The sequence below is a fragment of the Protomyctophum bolini genome (genome assembly GCF_963924005.1).
Source record: "Protomyctophum bolini genome assembly, chromosome: 1".
In the NCBI taxonomy this organism is placed as follows: Eukaryota; Metazoa; Chordata; class Actinopteri; order Myctophiformes; family Myctophidae; genus Protomyctophum; species Protomyctophum bolini.
The window spans coordinates 23,782,883-23,807,882 of NC_137862.1; the positions used below are offsets into that span (position 1 = coordinate 23,782,883).

The 25,000-nt window shown below is 41.9% G+C and overlaps 3 protein-coding genes across 3 annotated transcripts in view; 2 read left to right on the forward strand and 1 right to left on the reverse strand.

Annotated features, from left to right (window-relative positions):
* Positions 1 to 15,440, forward strand: part of galr1b (galanin receptor 1b) — a gene marked incomplete at both ends in the record, with an annotated part of 20,524 nt that extends 5,084 nt beyond the window's left edge. Inside the window, one exon of the mRNA XM_080769896.1 lies at positions 15,129 to 15,440. Within this exon, the coding sequence (XP_080626022.1) occupies positions 15,129 to 15,440 (312 nt within the window). The remainder of the gene's footprint in view (positions 1 to 15,128) is intronic.
* adgrg1 (adhesion G protein-coupled receptor G1) overlaps positions 1 to 25,000 on the forward strand; it is a 361,835-nt gene that overhangs the window by 244,651 nt on the left and 92,184 nt on the right. The gene's annotated exons all lie outside the window — the stretch shown is intronic.
* LOC308323898 (chymotrypsin B-like) lies at positions 20,692 to 24,070 on the reverse strand (the record flags this gene model as incomplete). The annotated part of the gene is made up of 7 exons (XM_080775762.1): positions 20,692 to 20,853; positions 21,364 to 21,497; positions 21,658 to 21,838; positions 22,323 to 22,407; positions 23,054 to 23,133; positions 23,711 to 23,814; positions 24,019 to 24,070. The coding sequence occupies 7 exons, from the start codon at positions 24,068 to 24,070 to the stop codon at positions 20,692 to 20,694; spliced, it is 798 nt and encodes a 265-aa protein (XP_080631888.1).

The following is a 25,000-nucleotide window of genomic DNA, read 5'->3' on the forward strand; positions in this document are numbered from 1 at the left end:
AAAAAGAGGCACTCCAATAAGGAATGCAAGACTCGCTCAGATACACATTCTTATTTATTGAGAACGCTTGATGCGTTCCTCAGAGCAGATAGGTCTTTGTGCTGAAACCAGATTTATGTTTACTGACTCTGTTGGGAATGGGACTTGATCCCTCAACCACCCCAGGGCGTTCTGCTGCCTTTCCTCTTAATGTTTTTTATAGATAGGCAACCCTGTTGCCAATGACTACACAGCTGACTTTAAGGTGGGAGAAGAAAGTCACCATTTATGGAAATAAGGATTTCTTTATTGTACGATAGTCTCAGTAGTTTATTTACCAGGACAGCCTAGATGAGTTCAATAAGAGCAGAAGCACAGAAGTGTACTTTTTATTCATATAGGCACCGGCAACACATGCCTACCTCATCAGAAATACAGCACAGGTGTGTCACTTATAAAGGGGACCTCATGGGTGAAGCATATAAAGAGGCCAGAGTAGAGAATATCTGGCTTGTTTACACGTGCGCCTAGCTTTGAATATTTGCACTTTTATGAATTCAATAGCAATCAGAACCCCTTTCAAAGAAGGCCTCAGCTATGCAAAGATCATAGGTAATTCATGGTGTTACACCCGATTGGTTTGAACCGACCAAAATTGCAAATTGTCATCGTACTCACTACTCACTAGTGGGGCTGGATTGGGGTGGGGGTGCCCGGTAGCAGTTGATGCTTGTCAGTGATGACGAGCAGAGTTTAAATCCGACTACCATCAATATTCATGTCTCACATGTCCCCCTTCTCTCTGACTGTGGTTTCCAGTCTGTCTACTCATCAAATAAAGCAACATATACCCTGGCTAAGTGGCTATTGAAATATGTCCCCAAACCAGGGACGGCTCCAAGGGGGGGGCTTTTGCTTAGCCCCCCCCCCCCCCCCTCCAAACAAGCCAAATATTGACTGACTTCTATGTAAACCAATATTCATTATCCCCCTCTAAATCGCCAGCCCCTCCATAGCACCCCCAGTCACAAATTTCTGGAGCCGTCGCTGCCCCAAACTTCAGTTAAACAGTTTTGTGATCTCAGTGATGTATTGATCCACATGACGTCACAGGGACCCTAAAAAGTTTAGACGGAATAAATAAATAAAATTGAAATATGCAATTCTGGAAAATCACGAGCCGCGAGCAATCCCCTGGGAAATGAATTCCGTCTTGAATTCTTCATGTATTTGTTTGTGGGAAATCCATTTGCGTAATTCATGGGTTTCTACTAGAAAGTTCTGTTCTTGATTAATTCTGCCTTGACATCCCTAATCTCCGTCATCTATTTTTCAGTGATTACGCTAGAGGGCACTCTTTGAATGATATATATATACAGCCCATCCACAACAACGTTAAATTATTCATAAAAATGCTTCTATTATCTATCTATCTGATTTATTTCCCCAGATTGCGTTTTTGGTGAAAACAAGCCATATCGATCTGCCCATTGTTTTGTTTTTGTTTTTTTAATGTTTTGTTTTTGCGGCTTCCGCCTTTATTTTATATTTTTTATAGAGGGACAGTAGGCTGACAGGAAATGGGGAGAGAGATGGGGGAGTGACATGCAGTAAAGGCCGTCGGGATCGGGAGTTGAACCCACGGCACACTGCCAGACTGGATTACCAGCCAAGGTGCCTGGACCGCTGGCCACGGCCCAGGCCTTGTTTGTTTTTTCTGGTGGAAAGAAGAGAGACTCGTCTCTCTAGCGTGACATCCTTTGTTTTCATCTGCGTTGAAAAAGAAAATCAGTGGATCTTGAAAGATGAGTAAAAATGCTGGCAGTGAAGCAGGTAAATAATTACCTGGCAGTTAATAATGTGTGTTATTGTAATGCAAATGTGAGAGAGATGTACTGTAGCTCTACTTAACTACTATATCATCAATATTAACCCCTTGGTACTATACAGACAGAAAGACCTTGCACATCTGATTACCTTTTGGTAATGTTAAATAAGGCTGAAAAAAAGTTGTGTTTTGTTCACAGCTTGTTGAAATGCAATCCCGTTTGTATGACTTTAATGTGGTCCGAAAGTACATCATGTTAGGTAGAACATGTAGTTGGCCCTTGGTTGTTTTCATATTTTCTATAATTTGGTCCCCTCTGAAAAATGTTTGTGTAGTTAGTAGATTATAGTAATTGCCTGACTTTATTATTTATTTATTCCATATAAACATTTTGGGGTCCCTGTGACCATCACACATCATCATTATCATCATACTGTACCTATGCAAGACTTAAAGCTTGCAATTGTCTGTGCAACCACACGCAATTTCCCAGAATTGCGCCTTTCTAGTTTCATTCACATTCCATATCATGTTTTTATTGTGTCTACCACTTTTATAGCAGAGATCGCCAGTTCTGGACAACCGCATATCCAACCAACGTGCCGAGTTTGTAGTCGATTTGTCCCAGATTACAGCCTGGTTGGTCTGCTGGGAATCTGCGCCTCTGAGAATGTCCAGCCTTTATAACCCTGTGGGCTGACCCCGTTATATGGCAGCTAAATAATCACCGCAAGTGGCAAGGTCCATCTGGTTTATGGAAGTAGGTTATAAAGGAACCAACTTCCCATGTTAAACATGAACAAAACACAGAAACCAAACAAAACATGGTTGATGCAATAGTTTGGTAGTTTAGTTTGCTACAAACCACAGCAGATGAACCCCAGGATTCCAGTAGTGTACCTGGGCACAACAGAACCAAATGATAGAAGTAGAAAATAGTGGCCTTACTTATTGTTTTTGGCTAGTGCACATACACACAGACATCACATTGAAGTAATAGATATGTTTTATATGATATGATATTTATGATATTATTGCATTTTTTTCACAGAGAAGTGAGATAAAATGGCGGAGCACTGGATATACAAAACTGTCATTATGATTGAAAGACTAACAGTGCAAAGCTCAGTTGAAAGCGTAGCGGGTAGGCGTGGCACCGGCAGACTTTTGGTAGCCTATTTTCTGGACCAGAGAAGGAGTGTGTTGGTTAAAAAAGATATTGAGCCAATGAAAGTATTAAAAGGAGCTTTGGATAAAACCTCTTAACTCCATTAGGCCCTAAAAAATATCTGCTAAAGCAGCTAACTCCCCCTCTCATACTCATAATTGACATTATATAAAGTCACAATACCAACTTTGATGAGGCAGTATTGCATTGTTTACCATACAGCTATGGAATTGGAAGAATATGGTCCAACAGAGTAGACCCACAGAAGGTGTTCAGAGCATCAATGGGGTGGCAGGCCAAAGTCACCCATTTCATGCAGAGAATGCACCAAGCATATCTGCCTTCAGGTCTCTGTGGACAATGTTATGGTCTGTGTATGGGGATCAGATGTGGAGATGTGCATGCGTGTGTATGGGGATCCGATATGGAGATGTGCGCATGTGTAACAGAGAAAATTTAGTTCCACTTGCAGTACCTGTGTTTTATGTATTCTCAACCTTGGGAACACCCCCCCACCCCCTTTGCCCCTGTAGACTTGGGAAGTAAAACCCCTTCCTTCTTCCCTGTCTATGTCTTGAATATCACATAAGGTTGAGAAATCTGAGCTCCTGTTTGGCGTGACAAAGGTTATATTGTATTTAAGAAAATGTAACCTAATTCATGGTACAGGGATGTGATTGTGAACATCACTGCACACACCTAATGTGTCTTTTCTTTTTGGTGTTTAGCTGTGATTCTAGATCTGAAACGACATGAAGCTGTGCTGGTTCTGACAGGGTCATTCGTTTCCTCATTTATCGCCAGGTACATGTACCTTATTATTGTTGTGTGTAAAATAAGAAAGTGTCCCAGTCTACGTCTTGAATATCACATGCTGTGATTCTGAAACGATATGAAGCTGTGCTGGTTCTGACAGTGTCATTAATTTCCTCATTTATCGCCAGCCTGATTGTGAATAAATGGCTGCTGCCGATACTGTCTAAAGACTTGTGTTTTAGGCTCTCCCAGCAGGTGGGACACAGATTTGTTTTCTCTTTTTCACGGTGGGATGCTTTGTTCATTACAACATGAAATGAAAAATATAAATTAGTATGAAGTTACAGTTTTTTTATGGCCCCACCATAAAATTGCCTATGCACACACACACACACACACACACACACACACACACACACACACACACACACACACACACACACACACACTCAGCGGGAATTAAACCCAGGAACTGGCTGCATTTCCAGGCTGCATTGTAAGTAGCCTCTGTAATGGGAGTTTCCCAGTAGGTGCCTTCACAGACACAGCTAACGAGTCAGAGAGGAAGATCTGTTCTCCGGTTGGGAAGCAAATTGATACTTCTTTCTGGTGTAATTAACCCCTTTATTTATTACCCTGCCTGCTGCAACGCATGGCAGGACATTGTAATGGTTCTGTTTAACTCTGAATGAAGTTGGAGAACGGATGACGTACTTTCATGAAACTTGGTGGGAATGCTTAGTTGGCTGCCATAAAGAGGTTATTAACTTTGGTGTGAAATCAAGGTCAGGATCAAAATCGAAATTGGAAGAGCAGATTTTCATAAATGTCTGGGTGGGTATACAGTAATTATTAGGCAGCAACAAAGAGACCATTACATTTTGGTCAAAAATACTAAAGGTCAAAGTCACAATTATGGTAAAGGTCAAATTCGACAACAGGGGCCAGTTGTCATCGGTTGCCCCAACCAAACGTACTCCTAGTTTTAACCACGGATGGTTTTAGCAATAAAGCACGTGACCTGTGAACGTTCACACGACTGTGGCTAAGGAAAATAAATGGAAAATGTCACAGATATGGAAATTAACATGCTGACACGCTTATTTATTTTTGCTTGCTGTCATAATAACTCTCCTCCAGCACTTCTACTGCAGTGTGAAAAATCAAGCATAAAGCAGGAAATTCTTTATACCGGTACATTGACTGGTTCATTTGATTCATTCATTTCATTTAGAGAAAAGAAAAGGAATTAAACGTTTACTTTACTCCAACTGGTAAAGATGTTTCTGGCATGCACAAACAAAGCAATTCAATCCTAATTGCTCTTCTAAATCCTTTAGACCCATTATTGACCTTAAACCAACCTTGACATACATACCGTACACACACACACAAACGCACGCACGCACGCACGCACCCACGCACGCACGCACACACGCACACACACACACACACACACACACACACACACACACACACACACACACACACACACACACACACACACACACACACAGTACATACATACATACATTAGGTATGCGGTCTAGCTTAACTTGGACTCAGGGGGGTGGACGCCTCTGCCTTGCATAGTCCCCAGTGAATAGGCATTTTGCCCTTCACTGGTAACCTTATTTTGGATTTGTTTTAAATATAGGAAGGTTTTATGGGCTGGGCTTTTTACTAAAAAGCCCCCCCTTTTAAAATACTACACACATACATACATACCCACCTACATACATACATTTCAGACGTTTTAGCAGTTTTTAAGGACCCACTTTTAGGCCAGTGCACCAGAGCAAGCTTTTGCCTTTTTTTAAACCCCACCCATTTTAACCAAATACATACATACATACATACATACATACATACATACATACATACATACATACATACAGTGCACCAGAGCAAGCTTTTGCCTTTTTTTAAACCCCACCCATTTTAACCAAATACATACAAACCCTGTACACTCAAGACACTGCCCCCGCTGCCACCTTTAGATCTCCATATATGGAGCTGAATTGTTCTGGCATTCCATATGTTGATCTGACCTCATCAAACCCTGTACACTCAGGACACGTTCCATATATGGCCAGACCTCATCAAACCCTGTACACTCAAGACACGTTCCATATATAGCCAGACCTCATCAAACCCTGTACACTCAAGACACTGCCCCCGCTGCCACCCTTAGATCTCCATATATGGAGCTAACCTGTTCTGAAATTCCATATGTTGATCTGACCTTATCAAACCCTGTACACTCAAGACATGCTCCAGATACTGTATGTCCAGTACAGAATTAATTCCATATGTTGATCTGACCTACAGACGTTATGCAAAGCTCGGCCAATCACAGCGGAAGTTAGATTACTCCGGAATAGTCTGTTAGTAAAACATAGATTGGTTACATAACAGCTGCTACAAACGTTATGCAAAGCTCGGCCAATCACAACGGAAGTTCGATTACATTATTCGATTACTCCAGAGGAAAAAAAAGTGTCACAATAAAAAGTCTGGTTGCAACCACACTAATAATAATAAATAATAATAATAATACAGTTCAATGATTCCAAAAGGTGACATTTGTAGCGATGAAATAGCATTGGAGAAAAAAAATCCACAGTTAACCACTTATATACTTTGTTGTCTCCAAAGGATCTGTACTATTATTAGATCTATACTTATTAGATCTATAGATCCCCTTCCTTTTCCCCACAAATCTCATTGCCGATAATAGCAGATCTCCAACCTCTGGAGTTGCGTGTGAGCTTGTATCTGCCCAGGATAGCGATGCTAGGGTTCATGTGAGCTTATCCATGTGAGCCCAGGATAGCGATGCTAGGGTTCATGTGGTTAAAACAATGCAACAGATCAACATCAAGCAGACTTTAAGGAATAAACAAGTTTCCCTTTTATTTCACCTGCCGGCATCACAGCGTGACCACCACCTGTCTGAGGGACTTCCAATCCGGCCCCAGACCTTCTGCTCCACGTTTCCTCTCTCTCTGTACCAGTGGTTCCCAAACAGTGGGAGGGGACCCATTTGTGGGACAAATTGTTATGGGTCACAACTCGATTAAAAAATATATAAATAAAAAAGTCTCAGGAGCTGACGATGATCATTGCTCTGAGAGCGGTCTGTTGTCTGAGCTCCTTCACGGCCCCCGTGGGTCTTAAATATAGGATGTTGGAGGAGGTAACAAACAGGTCAGACAAGTGATCAAAACTTGTAGGCTTTTGACACGGAGTGGCTGTGATAAGTAGAGGTAGGTCAGTGGTGGAGGGAATGTTCCACGATGCGAGATTGACTGCCGTCTGTGGCTGTGACAATGAATGGGACAGCTTCGGGTTTCTGTAAAGTTGATTAATTAGTCTCTTCATTTTTCAGTTCAAGTGGTAAAGTTAACGTGGGCATGTGTCCATCTTTATGATTATGGTTGTTGTCTTTCACTGGCATGCTCACCTCCACTCATTGTGGATGGAGAGCTGTTGTGTTTGATGTGGTTCCATTATCAATGTTACCTTTACTCCATTCCCAGCTCTTTTGAAAGAGTACTCTGTGGTTCTGATTCTTTTCAAAACTCAACTTTACCAGGCGACTGTAGAGTCTGCAGCGCTAAAACGGTTCAGTCAGCAATACCAGGACAAATACGTCTGTAGTCTGTACTAACGTGCAGCCAGAAGAGCCAGCCAGTAAGCAGCCCAGTTTAAACACACTCTTTCCGGCGGGCGCTGTGAAGGGCCCTTCACAATAAAGCGTCTCCCTTTACCTCCCAATGAACTATATTTTACACTGGTTACTATTGACAGGAAATGTAGTTTTAGTCACGGTAACTTAACAGCGTGTGCTTGTTCATGGGAGAGAGAGCCAGAGAGAAAGACAGAGAGAGAGAGAGAGTACTCCTACTACGGTAGGAGCGGCCGCCGGGCCCTCTCCCCCTGCTTTCCCTATATCGCCACCCCTGAGGCAGGTGTAGTGGACGGTGAGTGGCTGTGGAGTGCGATCTGTACTCATGAACTTGCGTTGATTACAACCTCATATATATCTCGCCTACAACTACTTAGGTTCCGGAGGCCCTGTTCATGACGTAATTTGATTTTTTTAGCACTGGCCTGCAAGCATTTTGTGATGTGTCTTATCGGACTTCAAAGCATGAACAGCATATAGCACAGCCAAGTAGAAGCAAACACAAAACCAGCATTTTTTTTTTACTTGAAATTACCGGTATAATGATTATAACTGGCAGGCAGCATATATACAGTACAATGATGCGAAGGCACCTTAATTAAACAATGATTTGACTTTGTCTTGGGAAGTTGATTATAATTATAGGCCTAGGTTCAGGTTGTTTGAGAAAGTTGATTAAAGCATTTGTGATGAATGATTATCATTGTTCAGTTTCCTCAGAGCTACAACGTTAATGTGCATGTGTCCACGGTCCACTTTTAAGATTAACGTCTTGCTTGTGCATCTCCCTTTAGTTTGAAAGTGTCTGTGGCATATATTTTGGCTGTTTGACAATTACCCAGCAACAACACCTCTCCTGCATCCTGTCGTCTCTTCGTGCCTCCCCTTTACCTCACAATTCCGCACATTTTACCCAGGTTATTACAGTAACAGGAAATAGGTGTAAGTTAACTTACAGCATGGGAGAGAGCATGCAAGTAACCGCGTTTTTTAGGTTTTAGGTTTATTTATTTAGCATGTAGTACAAAAAATAGACAATAACATAATCAAAGAACAAAAATACAATGCAAGGAAGGGAAGAAGCCAGCTGGCTTATTTGGAATCCTTTCCTGCAGGAAGAGGAAGAGGCAAGAGAGAGCGGGTGAGAGAGAGGGGGCGACAGAGAGGGTGCCTCTTGGGGAGCTTGTGTCCGTAGTGTCTGGTTTTTAGGGAGAGCTTGTTTTGCATCACCAAGGGCCTCCGTTTCAATTGAGACAAATGAAACATATTAAAGGCCGCCTGTGATATATATATATATATATATATATATATATATATTGTTATGGCTGGCTCTGGGGCCATAACGAAGAAGGGGAAACCACACCGGAGGAAAATCGAAAAATAAGTAGTTTATTTCATACTTGTGAAAAAAGAATTAAAGAACTGAATCAATTTGATCAAAGTTTCCAACTTAGGTTGGCAGGGAAACATGCTGCCCAAAATCTAGAACCAAACAACAAACAAACAAAAGAACAAGGGTGCTCTCCTGCGGCCGCCCCTGCAGCCTGTGGAGAAATGCAGATCTGTAGTGCTTTGAGAGCAGGTGTCTTAAATAGTGTTTGGGGAGGACACTGGCCAGGTGTCTCCCCTTCCACTCATCATCTCTGGCTCCGCCCTCCAACACTGCAATGGAACTGTTAAAGGCACAGCCACACATACACCAGAAACCCCACATAGTAGACTAAAGGCCCAGGGGGCCGTCACAATATATATATATATATATATATATATATAATACCTTTGCATAACGTTTGCGCCACATGAGACAATATAAGTGGCAGCGAGGAGGAGGAGCAGAGGAAGGGGGGAGAGGAAAGGATAGCCACCTTTCTCTATACCAAATTGTCTGTGAATAATGAGAGAGAGAGAGAGAGATAAGGCAACTCAAAGACAAGGCAAAAAGGGCTTTTTATGCCATCAAGCGTTCAATTCAAATCCAAAATCAAATTAGGACATGGCTCAACATATTTAAATCATTGCATTGTATGGCAGTGAGGTATGGGGTCCGTTATAACTAGCTGACCTTCTGACATCACAAACCACAGACAGCCTCTGCAGCTACACTATCACCCAGAAGATTAGACCTAACCAAATTATAACTAAAGAAAAAGATAAATACATCATATGTTTGAATGAACTCACATAATCACAACACAAACTAGAAACATATTTGGCCTTAAACAGACAGTATACTGTGGCAGGCTACCTAACCACAGTAACTGATAAAAACCTGAGAAAGACTTTGACAATGTACACTACAGACTGAGTGATCATAGTTTGGCAATAGAGAAGGGCAGACACAGAGAGACCTGGCTGCCCAGAGAGGAGAGGCTGTGCTGTCACTGTGATGACGGAGCTATAGAGACAGAATTACACTTCTTAACATAATGTAAAAACTACATAAATATTAGACAGGAGTTCTTTCCAAAATTGCTCAGAATTCCCCTTGGAACAGAAAGAATGTGCAGTTTTGGCTGCAAAATATGTCAATTCCTGTCACAAGAAAAGGGACAACCAGTAGTACACAAATACAGTATGCCATGTTTTATTTTCTGCACCACCTGCTTTATTTTATTTTATTTTAATGTATTTTTTAATGTCATTGACATGATGTTGTTTGTCATATTTGTGATTGTGCTTTGGCAACACTTGTAAAATGTCATGCCGATAAAGCCTGTTAAATTGTCTGCCTCAGTGCTCCACTGCTCTACCCTAGTCAACTAAATTCTGGAAACCTCTGAAAAACCAAAGGAAGCCATTCTCGAGTTTATAATCTGAGAACCATATCTGACATTAATCCCAAAGCAGAGGAGTGTAAATTGGAGAGGCATCTCCAATTTACACTCCTCTGAATTGAAGGGACATCTGGTTCGGACAAGGATGTTAATCAGGTGGACAGTGTGAAAAGCCTTTTCCAGGCTGGGAGACTCTTCCAAGAGTGAATTCTTATTGGATATCCGGATGACGTGCAAAAAACAGAGGCTCACATTCCAGCGCAACAACCAGAAGACATTACGTGCTGACTCCTACAAGAACCTTCAACAGGCTGTAACTGAACGTAGACGGAAACAGAATACTCAATCCGATTGCATGTACTATAATGAACAGGAAACTGCTTTATAGAGTAATCCTTGCAACCTGGAATGGACTGATACTGATATGACGTAGGGGGTAGTAGCAAAAAGTCAAATGAAAGATGCTCACAGACAGACAAATGGAAAGATAGTTGGACAGCCGTTGCGGCCTGGATGGTATAATAACAAAAAGTGGCTTTTATAAGACTAAATATTTTACACAATATACTGTAGTAGGTTAGGTAGTAGGGGGTCCCTGCTTCGTCATCAGGTCCTTGGCCTAAAAAGAACGTTGAAGACCACTCTGTTAAGAAGTTTGTGAACACCATCTAATGAGGCTGATTTGGAAAAATAAATATGTGGGTGTGTGCTATATAACTATATGTGTGCGGCAGGCACGCAGATAGGGGGGAGGATGGGGCGGAATCGACCCCCTCAGTTTCATGAGGAGGGGGGATTATCCCCTCCAAAAGAAAAGCCATGTACCGTGGCTGCATGTGTTTTGCTGTGTTGGCAGTGTTTTGCCGTGAAATCCGCTAAAAAACGGAAAATCTGCGTAATTATGCGCAAAGGTGGGGGGGATATCCCCCCCTCCTCATGAACAGATAGCCCCCAAATATGTTATAAAATGCTATCTGCTCCCCTGGTGTGCGTGCAGTTGTTGTGCGTGCCTCCCAGGTGTGCCAATGGAGTCTGCCTTCCGTCGTTAAAGAAGTCCTTACCACCAACTCGGAACCAGCACACTGCAAAACAAAGCAGACACACTCACATGCCGTGACAATTAAAGGCTGCAGGGCCGTCAAGTTCAAGTTTTGCCATCTTCTGAAGATAAAGAGTACACTATCCTAAATGCCATGACCTTTCCCAGAATATCATTAAGCCCTCGCTAGCTCAGTCCGTACACGTAATGGACCAGAACCAAGCCAGGCAGGTTGACATTTTCTCAAAAGAGATGCAATGTGTGCATGTGTGCGTGCATGTGTGTGTGTGCGCGTGTCACTGTGTGTGTGTGTGTGTGTGTGTGTGTGTGTGTGTGTGTGTGTGTGTCACAGTGTGTGTGTGTGTGTGTGTGTGTGTGTGTGTGTACTTTATCATACATAGACCATGTACACAGGTCTCAGATAAAGTGTGGATTCATGTTTCACATCAATGAGACGTCTCACACTAACACAACATCACATCAATCATCACATCAATGACACGTCTCACACTAACACAACATCACATCAATCATCACATCAATGACACGTCTCACACTAACACAACATCACAAAGGATCTGATTAGAACAGTCTGTACACGCTGGGAGAAAACTCAGAAAAGGAAGTATACACACCTTCTATTGTGTCAAAACATTAAAAAAACACTTATTTTCTCACAATAGAAATGAACAAGTCCCACATATTTGTCAGAAAGATCTGTTGAAGGTTATGACAGTAGCTAATGTAAATTAGATAATTCAAAAAATAATTAATTCATGGACAGCTTTATCCAAAGATCCAAACGCCTAGACTCTGCGGTATGGACAGAGTCAATTTTACACCCTTGCTAGTTGCCAAGGGTGGTTAAATAATTATGTCATGAGAATGCTGTGTCTTGATTAGAGACACACCTGATGAAGGCTCAATAGGACATGATGCAATAAGATAAGCCTCACTAAAGAGCCATTTGACAATCATTTGATTACAGCCACCTGGGCTACAAATAGCTATCAGCCATCGATCGTGACATCAGTGCCATGTGAGCTACAAAGGAAATGGAACTGTGATCGCTGTTTCCCAAACAGTGATGGTACCCATTTGTGGGTCACGGACCAATTTGTATCGACTCGAGTAGAAATTAAATTTTCTTTTCCTACATTTTAAAACAAACAAACAATAAAATCTAAGAAATGCCATAAATAAATAAATAAAAATAGTTTTAGCCTGCAGTAAAGAAAATGGTCTTCCCCATAGGGTTATAGTAGCGTACGATCCTTTGGATCACTTTCAGAGCGATTTGTTGGATGATAGAAATATTGTCGTATACGAGACGATTAAGCCATGGTTCACATGGTGCTGGTCTGTCATGGCGGAACTTCAACCTGTTTTACGCACTTTTCCTATTTACAACGTTAACGTCGACAGACATGTTCAGATTTTAAATATAAAGTGCTCGCCCCAGAGCCACAGATGTTACAATCCTCCTCGGGTGGGTAGAAGTTTTAATACGATCGGTGGCCATTTTATCAGAGTTATATCGCATGCACCAACCGATAGGGGCGCATAGTTGAAAGCACATGGCCAAAGCGGATGAAACTTTACTTTTTATTGAACAATATGGAAGATACCGGTACTTATACCCGCCCTAGTAGAATTGTAACATCCATGGCCCATGGGGTGAGCATTTTTTATTTGTAATCTGAACATTTGTGTAGGTGTAAGCCGTAAGGGCTGTAAATGGATTATGTGCGTAAAACGCTTCAGGCCAGGGCTTCCATTAGCTCTGGTCCATAGCCTCCTGCACTTTACTGCTGTTGCATTGATGCTATGTGACCGTTCTATTTCCTACTATTATTGCCAAGAGAGAACCCTCATAGAGAAAGAAATTCCTCCGGTGAAAAAATCCCTTTCTGCCCAAAAAGTACATTTTATATTTGTGATGGGGGGCTCAGAGTGCTTCCACTAAGGAAAGCTACCATGAGCTCACAGCGCATTGTGACGTGTTGTGAGTTTGTAGATTTTTGGTTTATGCTGGGGACCTGGGGTTCAAGTGGTTTATAGTCAGAGTCAGATTATCCTTATCTCTTTATACTTTATTGCATGCGTCAAGTTGCACAAGCAAGCACCACGCCTATTTTTTAATTAATAGTAAAGCATCTGTGTTTGAAAACCCAACAACCCACTGTTTATTCCGGTTGGGAGAACTTTACCCCAGCTTCACCCCCCCAGCTATATTGACGCCCCTGATGACACAAGTCTGTGTGAATGTATCACTGGTCTGGGTCCCGGGCGGGCAGACATTAAATATCTCGTTTGGGCAACGGGCTAAAAGGTTTGTGAACCACTAAGCTAAAGGACTGAAGGACTCCACACTGTCACTCTCATGACTCTCATGGCCTGTTCAACCTTATGCCATCAGCGAAAGAAGATGTTTTAAAAACTTGCTTATGATTCTTGATGACTATTTTTATGTAATTGATATAATACCAAGTGTTGTTCTTGCTTACTGTAAATCGCTCTGGATTAAGAGCTTTGGTAAATGCTTAAATTATAAATTGTAAATTGAGGCATAGTGAGCTTGTAAATCGCCTATTTTCACAACAATCAGGCTTTGCACAGCTAGGACTTTAAATAGCGAGTATGTGTGTGTGTGTCTCTCTCTCTCCCATGCTGTGCGGTGCAGTGGCTTTATGCTCTCAACGTGCAGGATAGTGTGGAGCCACTGCAGAGCACACAGTGTAATGTTGTACTATATGATCATACTTTTGTACTTGATTGTATAATGGCAGTGATTGTATAATCAAGCAGTGAACAAACACAAGGCAGTCCGTTAAATAAGGACGGTGGCAAAGCTCTGGGCACAGAGTGTGACATTCTCTCTTTTCTAAAGAGATCATTTATTTATAGATCATTGTCACTTTGGAATAACCTGCCTCGAAATCTGTTGCATTTACAGTAAATTAACATTTAAAAAGCAGCTAAAATTCCATTTGATACGGTGAAGTGTTTTGTGGTTTGGTTTTGGTAACGGCCATAGCCACTTGCTGACCTCATCACATTTGTGATGACGGCTATGGCCGTTATTAGCCCAAGGAGTGTTTTTATGCAAAACTAATGCTTGGAATGGACTCAGCATCATGAAAACACCCTAGTTTGACATGTCACATGCTACTTAAAGCAAAAGGAAAATTTGAAATTATTTGCCTTATATAGGATGTCTATGGTGGCCATACTGTACAGGCAATTTTCAACACTCAGGAAATTTCAGGCAACTTTTTGTATGTTATTCAGGACATATGTAAGATACAAAATAAGCTGAGTTGTTTTTTTTTGCAATTAGTTGGAGGATGACCCCTTTTTTCCCATATAATGCCTGTACTATTTGCTTTTATCCAAACTATTGTGTGTTGAATACTGACTTTTTAACAATTTTGTATTTGTAATTGTACTTATTGTACTGTTGTATACTAGGTTCGGACTCGCCAAATAATAAAGCTGACATCATATAGAATCCCCAACCCTCTTAGCCTTCCAACTATCTGCCTGGTAATTACCTTGCTGTTGCTGATGCAGTCCAAGAGTACATGGTTAACATAAAAGTTTAAAACCTTGTTTTAAGTCTAATATCATAAACGGTCTTCTCATTTCTCAGTGAGTTGTTTGTTTTTGTTAAATTATGATTATGATCGATGGCTGGATAATTATCATTAAATAAACCGTAACTCCGTTAATTTCCACACCAAGATTCACTTTCATGTATGACATAATTTGTCATACTTATTAAAGTTGGTGCAGTTTTACTTTGTTGATTGCAATCAGGAAACTGGATTGATAATGAGGATTAAATCCACCTCTCATTATTTCTTCTCTTCTCTTCTCTTCTCTCACTCCAGACAGCCCAGACGGTGCTGCTGGTGGTGACAGCCTTTCTCATCTGTTGGATGCCGTACCACATCATTGCAATGTGGGTGGAGTTTGGCCACTTCCCACTCAATGACGCCTCCTTCGCCTTCCGCATCATGGCCCACATCCTGTCCTACGGCAACTCCTGCATCAACCCCATCCTCTATGCCTTCCACTCCGAGAATTTCCGCAAAGCCTGCCGCCAGGTCTGTGGATGTCACCTGTATCCTCCACCCCCCACGGAGAAGATGGCACGCAACCGTATGGAAACATCGACCATTCGTTCCACCACTGCTATTTGAAAGTAACCACGGGAGGCAGCAATAAGCGACACAAGAGAGCACCAAAAAGAAGAACAAGAACTCATTAATCTCTTGTGAGGCTGTGTGTTTTCCGTCTTTGTTGGGGCCATTGGCGACAAACCAATTCACAGATTTGAGCCAGCTGATTTGATTTATGATATACATGTAGTTGCAGGGATACATAAGGTGGCACAAAGCAAGGTGCAACTTGGTTGGTTGCTGATGGACAATTACTATTCTTTTTTTTTATACATTTAGAGTAGCCAATTATTTGTACCCCTATTTATTTTTTACCCCAATTTGTGCCCCAATTTTTACCCCTTTGTGCCGTTAATCACTGCTATTGTACCCTGGCTATCTGCTTGTGAGGAGCCCCCACTGGGAGGACGTAGCTACTCCATTCTCCTACTCCTCCCGTTCATCACCCCACACTGACCGGCTCCGCTCCAGCCTATAGTGCAGCCAGTGACATAGACTGCCTGGACCGGCTCCCCTCTCTTGAACACAGCCAATTGTGTTAGTTTAGATCAGTGGTTTTCAACCCGCTTCATATCAAGGTCCATTATTTATTATTATTTATCCGTTATTAGCCTCGCAGACCCCAAGCATTGAATAATTTGTTGTCGTTGGATACGATTTTGTCCACAATTCCATGCTGTATTGATGTGGTACCATAGGATTACAAGAGATTACAAGAAAACTTTGATCAAAATAACAATTCTCCAACATTCTTTGTATATTGTAAATTAAGTAATGCATGTTTAGCAATAATTTAACTCTTGAGAGTGTGAAATGTTAAACTCTCAAGAGTTAAAGATCTATAAGGGTACATTTGTTTACCAACTCCATCATTTTTCTGGGGACCACCTGGAACCCCGTCAAGGACCACTGGTGGTCGTCTCAGAGTTACAGATGGATAGTTACGTTGTCCATTTGGACAACGTGGTGGTCCCCGGACACGACGTTGAGCACCAGAGTATCGTATTGAATGCAGAGATTCTTATAACCAGGGTTGAGTAGGATACTGCAGTAGCCTGCCTGGGGCAATTTGCATTGCAAAGGCAGATAAGTCGTGAGGCTAGTACTTCAGTGGGGAATAAACAATAGAAGTCTGCACACTGTAACTTTGTAAAGCTCCCAGTCAAGGCTTTGTTATAGATTCATTATAGTCTTCAACTGAATTCTGATGAAGACTCTGTGGTGAAACGCTAATCTATAATTAAGTCTTAAGTTAAAACATTTATTCCTATTGATAAAAATAGACACCTGAATTAATGTGCTCTTTGTGACCAGACTGAATAAAGATCAGAATAAAGGATAACCAAGTGCTCACTGTGCTCATGCCGACATGATGACCATGTCATTCAACACACAAATGATGAAACAGAAAGGATCACACAAAAAAGGCTTTTTACAGGATAGAATGCCCGATTTTATTAAGCATTAGAGAACTTTAGAATGGGTAAGAACTGTATTGATTGCGTTAAAGTTATGAATTTTACACAATACTGTAGATGCACGTGTCAGCAGCAATGAGGGGGGCAGCAAATTATTACTTTCTATAATTACTGTATGCTGCATATTCAGATTCAAAAGATTCAAAACAGTATCCAATCCAAAAACCTTCCCTCTTCTGATTGGCCGGGCCCAAAAACCTGCCCTCGGCTGATTGGCTGGGCCCAAAAACCTGCGCTCTTCTGATTGGCCGGGCCCTAAACCTGCCCTCTATTCTGGGGGGGACTGGTTAAGCAAGTGGCAGGTGTAGCAATCAATTGGTTGAAGCAGAGGCTGGAAATTGCACAGGTGAGGGGACTTGGCCTCATTAGGTCCACTGTACTGTTTCTGGTAAACAGTGCATGCCACTGATTCACAGCTGGTCACTGCACTCCCTGTTGTGGTGTGGAACGCTTGTGTCAAATCTGAAGTCGGTGGGGCAAATGGTTGTTGAGTTACGTGCATTACAACCGTACACACAAACGCATACACACAGACACACAGAGATGTGGTGCCTTTATAGTTAGATAAAAAATAATAAAGGCGAAAGCCGCAAAAGTATCTGGAAAAACAATATATATTATTATTATTATATTAAACCTGTCAAATTTGGTGTTGAACATTCTTAGCATTTAGTTTATTGTTTTAACATTATCACCATCGGGCCCATGACGTAAATCACTGTCAAGTTCAAGTGCATGGTCATGTGCTTGATAATCTCACGGTCATGAGATTGATAATCTCCGTCAAATTAGTGCTATGAAAACTGATCCATCGTCAGCAAGCCTAGAGTCGCTTATATTCTGTTTAAATTGAACCAATACTCAAAGTCTTGTGAGTCTTGGTTATAATTTAAATAGAATCTTGTATTGTTTGCAAATGAACAATGATGGACTAATATGATATACTTGCCACTTGCCAGTACCTCAAGGTCTATGATGTAGCGGCCTACTAGCCAGAAGACCTACATCATGGTCTTGATACTACTAGCCGGTAAATTACATGGAATATGATGTACAGTACTAGCAGGTACATTACATTGACTATGGAGGAGTATGTAAAAAGACAACTTTCAGATCTGGATACTGTAGCCACAACTCCAGTTGTGCAGTCCAGTTTTCACTTCCAGCAGCCTAAATGGCGCTGTTCATTTTTTCATTAGGCCCAGCTGACTGTAATATGGCCAGGCACAGGGGGCAGATCAAATCCCCCTTCTTCTCCCATCTCATGAGGAGACGGGCCGAGAAATTAGAGCTGAATGGAAAGCCTTCCATCTATGTGTCCAGCTGTGGACAGTGAATCAAGCATTCCAAGTCAACCAACCATGGCCCATGGGTCCTACTCGTCCTTATCTCATTTTCCCAGTTGTTGGCGACAAGCATTGCAAGCTGCCTGAGATATATGTTGTTGACATGGCAACTGGGAGTTGTGAGTGTGACATGCTCTGGGGTTTACAAGATCCAGTAATGCCATATTGTAAAAAATGCATTATAATATATGAGAGTGAGTGAGTGAGTGTGACAGAGAGAGAGAGAGAGAGAGAGAGAGAGAGAGAGAGAGAGAGAGAGAGAGAGAGAGAGAGAGAGATCAGATCTCAAAGTGGGGTCACAGGGGTCCTTGATTCGTGCAGACTCGCTCTCCCAATGTTCCACCTCTTAAGACCCCATCTCACCCCTATAGCACGCCTCTCTCTTTCAAGTTGCTTATACTGTAAGCATGTTGTTTAAATGGCGGATGTTGTTGTTCCATTGTCTACCTGGTATCCTAGCTTCTTTGGCATACATTTTTCACGTACTTGTTGTTTATCAACTAGGGTTCATGCTCACATACATGATTGATTGATTGAAAATAAAAGTAGCCTAAAATTAAGGTCAATAATATAAGAGGATAAAACCAGAAAAAGCACTGAGACTTGTTTACATCAGGGTCCTCCATCATTTGCATCACTCTTGCTATTCCAATCTTGCACTTGTAAGGCAAACGGAATGAGTGTCTAGCCTAGTAATAAGTATTGTTATGGCTGGCTCTGGGGCCATAACGAAAAAGGGGAAACGACACCGGAGGACAATCCAAAAAGAAGTATTTTATTTGATACTTGTGAAAGAAGAATCAAAGAACTGAATCTATTTGATCAAAGTTTCCAACTTAGGTTGGCAGGGAAACATGCTGTCCAAAATCTAGAACCAAACAACAAATAAACAAAAGAACAAGGGTGCTCTCCTGCGGCCGCCCCTGCAGCCTGTGGAGAAATGCAGATCTGTAGTGCTTTGAGAGCAGGTGTCTTAAATAGTGTTTGGGGAGGACACTGGCCAGGTGTCTCCCCTTCCACTCATCATCTCTGGCTCCGCCCTCCAACACTGCAATGGAACTGTTAAAGGCACAGCCACACATACACCAGAAACCCCACATAGTAGACTAAAGGGCCAGGGGGCCGTCACATCCCCCCCCTCGAAAACAGGGTCCCAAAGGGAACTCTGGCCCAACATTTGTGCTACAAAAAAAAACAATCAGAAAATGTATACATACTTTACTTTACAAGCAAGCAACCCCACTGAAAGTAACCCCCCCAGCTCACATCTGCATCACGCTTTAGCCCCACACACTCTCAGCAACTGGTACCTTGAAGCCTTTAAGAGGAAGGTTAAGACATAATGCAAAACAGATTATGAACACAGGATTAATCCATGAGGCTCCAAATAAAGCATCCACATTAAGTTACTTCCATTTGCCATTCACTTTTGCCATGTTTTTCCTTCCTGTGTGCATTACAAATGCAAACAGGGTGAAAATTCAATTGTGCCTTGTGCACCTGTGACACAGAAGGTTTCACAAATTTGACATTGACAGATTTGTGTCTGTCACGCTCCAGAAACATAATGTCCTCATTTGGGCTGAACACTTTTCTCACAGAGCATCCCTTAACAGATTTGGGTTGAGCTATCTCCAAATTAGGGACCCAATCAGCCACTTTGATGGACTGATTTTGTTTTTCAGTTTCATGACAAGTCCGACAGGTTTTGATGTACATTGCCACGCTTCTTTTTACATGGGGCCAAAATAACTTTTTGAACACCGCATCATACGTTTTGCGCACCCCCATATGCCCCGACTCATAGTGAGCAATGCGCAAAACGGACTCCTGGAACTTGGAAGGAATGACAATTTGGAAAATTGAGTTTCCAATTAACCCATTGCCATGTGGCTGTGCCTTTAACAGTTCCATTGCAGTGTTGGAGGGCGGAGCCAGAGATGATGAGTGGAAGGGGAGACACCTGGCCAGTGTCCTCCCCAAACACTATTTAAGACACCTGCTCTCAAAGCACTACAGATCTGCATTTCTCCACAGGCTGCAGGGGAGCACCCTTGTTCTTTTGTTGTTTGGTACAACCCTAACCCTAACCTTAACCTCTGTAAACTTAACTTGCCCGGGGCGTGGTTATAAACACAACCCGTGTAGGAATTAATATACGTAGCGTCCTTGACATGCAAAACCACAGAACCCGGGAATTGAGGAAGAGCTCTCTCTGCTGTTAATCACACCTATCTTGAAACTTCTCTGCCTTCTCTACGCTCCTATCTAGACACAAAATGCAAAAGTATAACATAAGGTTATTGGGTAGCAAGCATATCTGACAAGTTAACAACTTTCAAAGGCGGATTGACATGTTTATTGAAATTCAGCATATCAAAATCCAGTTTAGGTCAAGTTTTCAGGATGGGGCTGGGTTGGTGGAAGTAGGAAGTCTTGGTTGATCTCTTAGTTGGCAGCCAGGGTCTGGTCCACCCAGCCACGGAGCTCGGTGACGCGGGCGTAGACGGCGGGGGTGGAGGTGGAGCAGCGGCTGCTTCCCCAGGAGACGATACCAACCAGGGTCCACACGTTGTCCTTCTCACACACCAGGGGGCCACCAGAGTCACCCTGAGACAGACACAGCAAGACCGGAGCGTTACAATTGATCACACAACTACCCAAAATCTACTTTTGTCTTAAACGATGGAGCTTGCACAAAAAATAAGTACCCGCTGTTTTACACCTATAAACCATGATGTAACAATAAAGATGATTCTGATTCTGTTATACAGTAAGTCAATCAGCCTGATTTGATTAATAAACAATGGGCTATTTGGGTTGTTAATATTGCAGTAAGGAATAGAAACAGAAAGTTGTATGTAGAAATTATTGTACAGTAATAGACACATTTCAACAGCATGAGTGGCACCTCCACACCAAGTTGATATGTTCCAAATGGCCGATTAAATATTCTAAGCTCACGCTCATTCAAACCTGCTGCATGCCTGCCACAACTGCTTGCTGATGCTATTCTTTGTGCAAAATATACGTTATGAATAGCCTGCTATAGAAATATAATCATACACACACGACTACAAAGTGTAAATACAAAGTGAAATATGAGGGAGCAGATCTCACCATGCAGGAGGTAGCACCATCAGCTCCAGCGCAGATCATGACGTCAGAGATGTTGCTTCCCCAGTGCTTCTTGCACTGCTCATTGGACAGAAGGGGCAGGGCAGCCTGCTGGAGCCTGTTGGGGGTATTGGGGGCTGGAGAGAGAGAGAGAGAGAGAGAGAGAGAGAGAGTTTAGTAATTAAATAACACCAAGAAAGTAAGGTAAAAACAAATGACACATGAACCCATGTTTAACAACTGCACAACTGCAACCCCCTGCCCCCCCTCCCAATGGAGAAATGGAGAGGGTCTCACCATTGTAGCGGGTCAGACCCCAGCCAGAGGTCACGCAGTTCATGCCAGCGGCGAAGACATCAGCGGACTCAGCCAGGCAGACAGGGGACACGTTGGTGCTCATGCGAGCGGGGGTGGCCAGCTTGATCAGAGAGATGTCGTTGTTGATGGTGCGAGGGTTCCAGGCGGGGTGGGTGAACACCTGGGAGGGAGATGACAATATGAACATATAGTATTCACGTGAAATACTGTATTGCTTCTGGGCTATAATGGCAATCAGGGTGAGCAGCCTCTTTCCATTAGCTCACCTGCTCAACACTATTGGCATTAACATCAGTCTATTAAAAGATACAATCCATCCCAACCAGCTACCACCAACTGTAAGATGCTGCTGTATGGAATAAGTCTCAAAGCCACTGGCAATAGCAATAGTATACTGTATACTGTGAAGTTTAACATACTAATCTGTTGCACAAAGTTAGGTAGCAGCTACTGGGGGGGAAATGCTGCTGAATTGTCTGAAGGAAAATAAGTTTTACTCTTATGTGTGCTTTTTAGTGAGGGCCAATTATAGGAAGTGCTCCTTTAATATCAATTAAGATAAATCTATTAACATGAGTGGTGAGTCTTGTTGTGTATAAGTGTGAGTATGCATATGGAAGGGAATATAATGCCATCAAATGTACCTTGGAAGGCTTCAGGATCTGGATGTCCTCATTGGTGGAGGAGGAGCCCTTGTCGTGCTCTCCAACAATCACACGGTGGTAGGTCCTGAAATGAAATTGATTGCTGTGTTAATTACATCTTACAAGATGTACTATTATTTACATGCAATGTGTGTAGACACACATGAGTAGATTTTTTATAGGCCTATCTCTACTCCACCTGACTCCAAGATGTTCATTTCTCAGGAAATCGAAGTTGATATTGTGACTTATTGTCAATTACTTGCATGAGAGGTGGTGGAGTTGGATGTTTTAGCAGACAGTTTGAGGGTCCAATGGAGTTAATAGGGTTTTGCCCGAAACGCTTTTTAATACTTTTCAACACACAGAAGTAAAGGGTGTTCAATAGCATTGATTTATGGAGAAAAATAATCAAAAATCTCAAAAATAGTTAGGCGGTTTCCTCCCGACAGCGACGAATCGATATGCAGGTATAGATCCCTTTATGCAGTGAAGTGATTTTTATATTGATTACAGGCATATTTGACTATACAACATTTAAAAGATCCTGCCTTTGAATGCATGAAAATCTAATTATATAATTTAGCATAATAGCTGAAGTGTTCCTCCAGAGCGATTTACAGTACAGTGGCTGAATTATATCTTAAGTTCCTAGATCACCTGATTTGCAAGCCTTCTGCATTTGCTGTGCAGGAGAAATGCACGAATGAGGACTCAGAATAGATACTGACCTGACATTGCAGTGGGCAGCAGTGACAACCCAGTTCTCATTGATCAGGGAACCTCCGCAGAAGTGGAAGCCACTGGATTGCTGAGGTAACATGAAGACGGAGGGGATTAGATATTAAGCTTACACATGTGAAGTCTCTTCTCCAACCATGAGTCACACATGACCAGATTTCCATGTATATATAGATTATGTGCAATAAAGTGTGGTGAGAATAGTATTGATGTTGTGTGTATATCATTGTAGCATTCCTGGTCTTGTCAGGAGGCAGGGCTCACTGATATTAAACCTTTTGAAATAAAACGGCTGAAGTCTGATATTTGTATTTATTTGAAAACTAGTTACTAGTTACATTACAAAACATACATGAACCACTTCAGCCCTATATACGTTTCGGCCATTTGAAAATAGCCGATCTACAAGCTCACAATGTGTCGCGATGCGGTGCATTGTGAGCGTGCCTATCTGCTATTTTCAAAAGAGTTTTTACATTTGGGGCATATGGGGAGAAATGGGGCATTCTGCATAATACTTTTGGTACTTCAAGTACATTTTGAAGCCAATACTTTGTACTTTACTCAAGTAAATTTGCATTAACAGACTTTTACAGAGTATTTCTAGATTGCAGTATTGATACTTTTACTTAAGAAAAGTCACTCACCTGCAGGGACACCTGCCAGGGCCAGGAGTGTGGCACAGCCTCCTCACCGTTGACGATGCGGGCATAACCAGACACCTGGGGAGCGATGGCGGGGGTACCGCAGCCTGGCAACGAGGAGACAATCATTGACTATCAAATCTAATGTAAACATCGCATCCCTAACTGTTCATCACCTTGAAGTAATTTATACTGGACCACACCCATTCTTTATACAGTAATATTTACATCTACATTAAAAAAGGGGGAAAACAAAAGGTAACAAAACCCATATTTGAGATGGCTGAACGAGGACCCGGGGCTTCCCTTACCGTAAGCGGCGCTGACGAAAGCAAGGCAGGAGATGACCCAGAGGAAAGCCATTGTGACAATGTGACAATGTGACAGGAACTCTGAAGACCAGAGCAGATCGTTCCATATTTATCCCCAAAAGCCTCTCACTGTCAACCAATCAGAGACAGGGGTGTGTCCACCTGAGCTGAACGTTGAGGTTGTTGGCAGTGGTGTATAGTAACTAAGTACATTTACTTACGTACTGCACTTGAGTACAATTCAATTTTGAGGTATTTGTACTTTACTTGAGTATTTCCAATTTCCAATACTTTTCCTTCTACTGCTATTTAAAATATTTTTGTACAATTTTGAAATGTAACTGAATATTTCTATATTGCAGTAGTAATACTTTTACTCAAGTAAAACATTTGAGTACTTTTTCCACCACTGGTCGTTGCTCACAGGTGCTCACTGTTCGTTTGTCACAGGTGTTTATCAGGCTAAAGCCATAGGCCAGTTCTCAGGCCTGAAGTGCACTGCTTGGATAAATATAGCACGCACTGACCTTGACATGTTCATGTTCCCCCCTGTTTATGTCTAAGCATGTTTTCTGTATCTAAGAATGTTTACTATGCATAAGTATATGAATCCTTTGTGTTTGTATGTCTTATGTGTATAGTGTAGATAAATATGTTTTAGCTGTGCCAGTTTTAACCAGTTTAAACCACAAGTTAGCTGAACTTGTAGATAGATGTTCGCAATTCTTTATGTTTTGACAATTTCATCCATAATGATATAATAGGCGCCATGGCATACAGTACAGTAGGCCTATACACAATACTTTTTCTGACCTATTTTATCATGCTCCAGATAAATAGGCTACCCCATATTTCAATAAAACTAACTCAAAATGTTATCAAAACTAAAAAAAGAAAGAAAGAAAACTAAACCAGTAAAGCCACATTAAAAAAATGAATTATAACCATACTGAAATTGAAAACTTAAAACATTAGAAGAAAA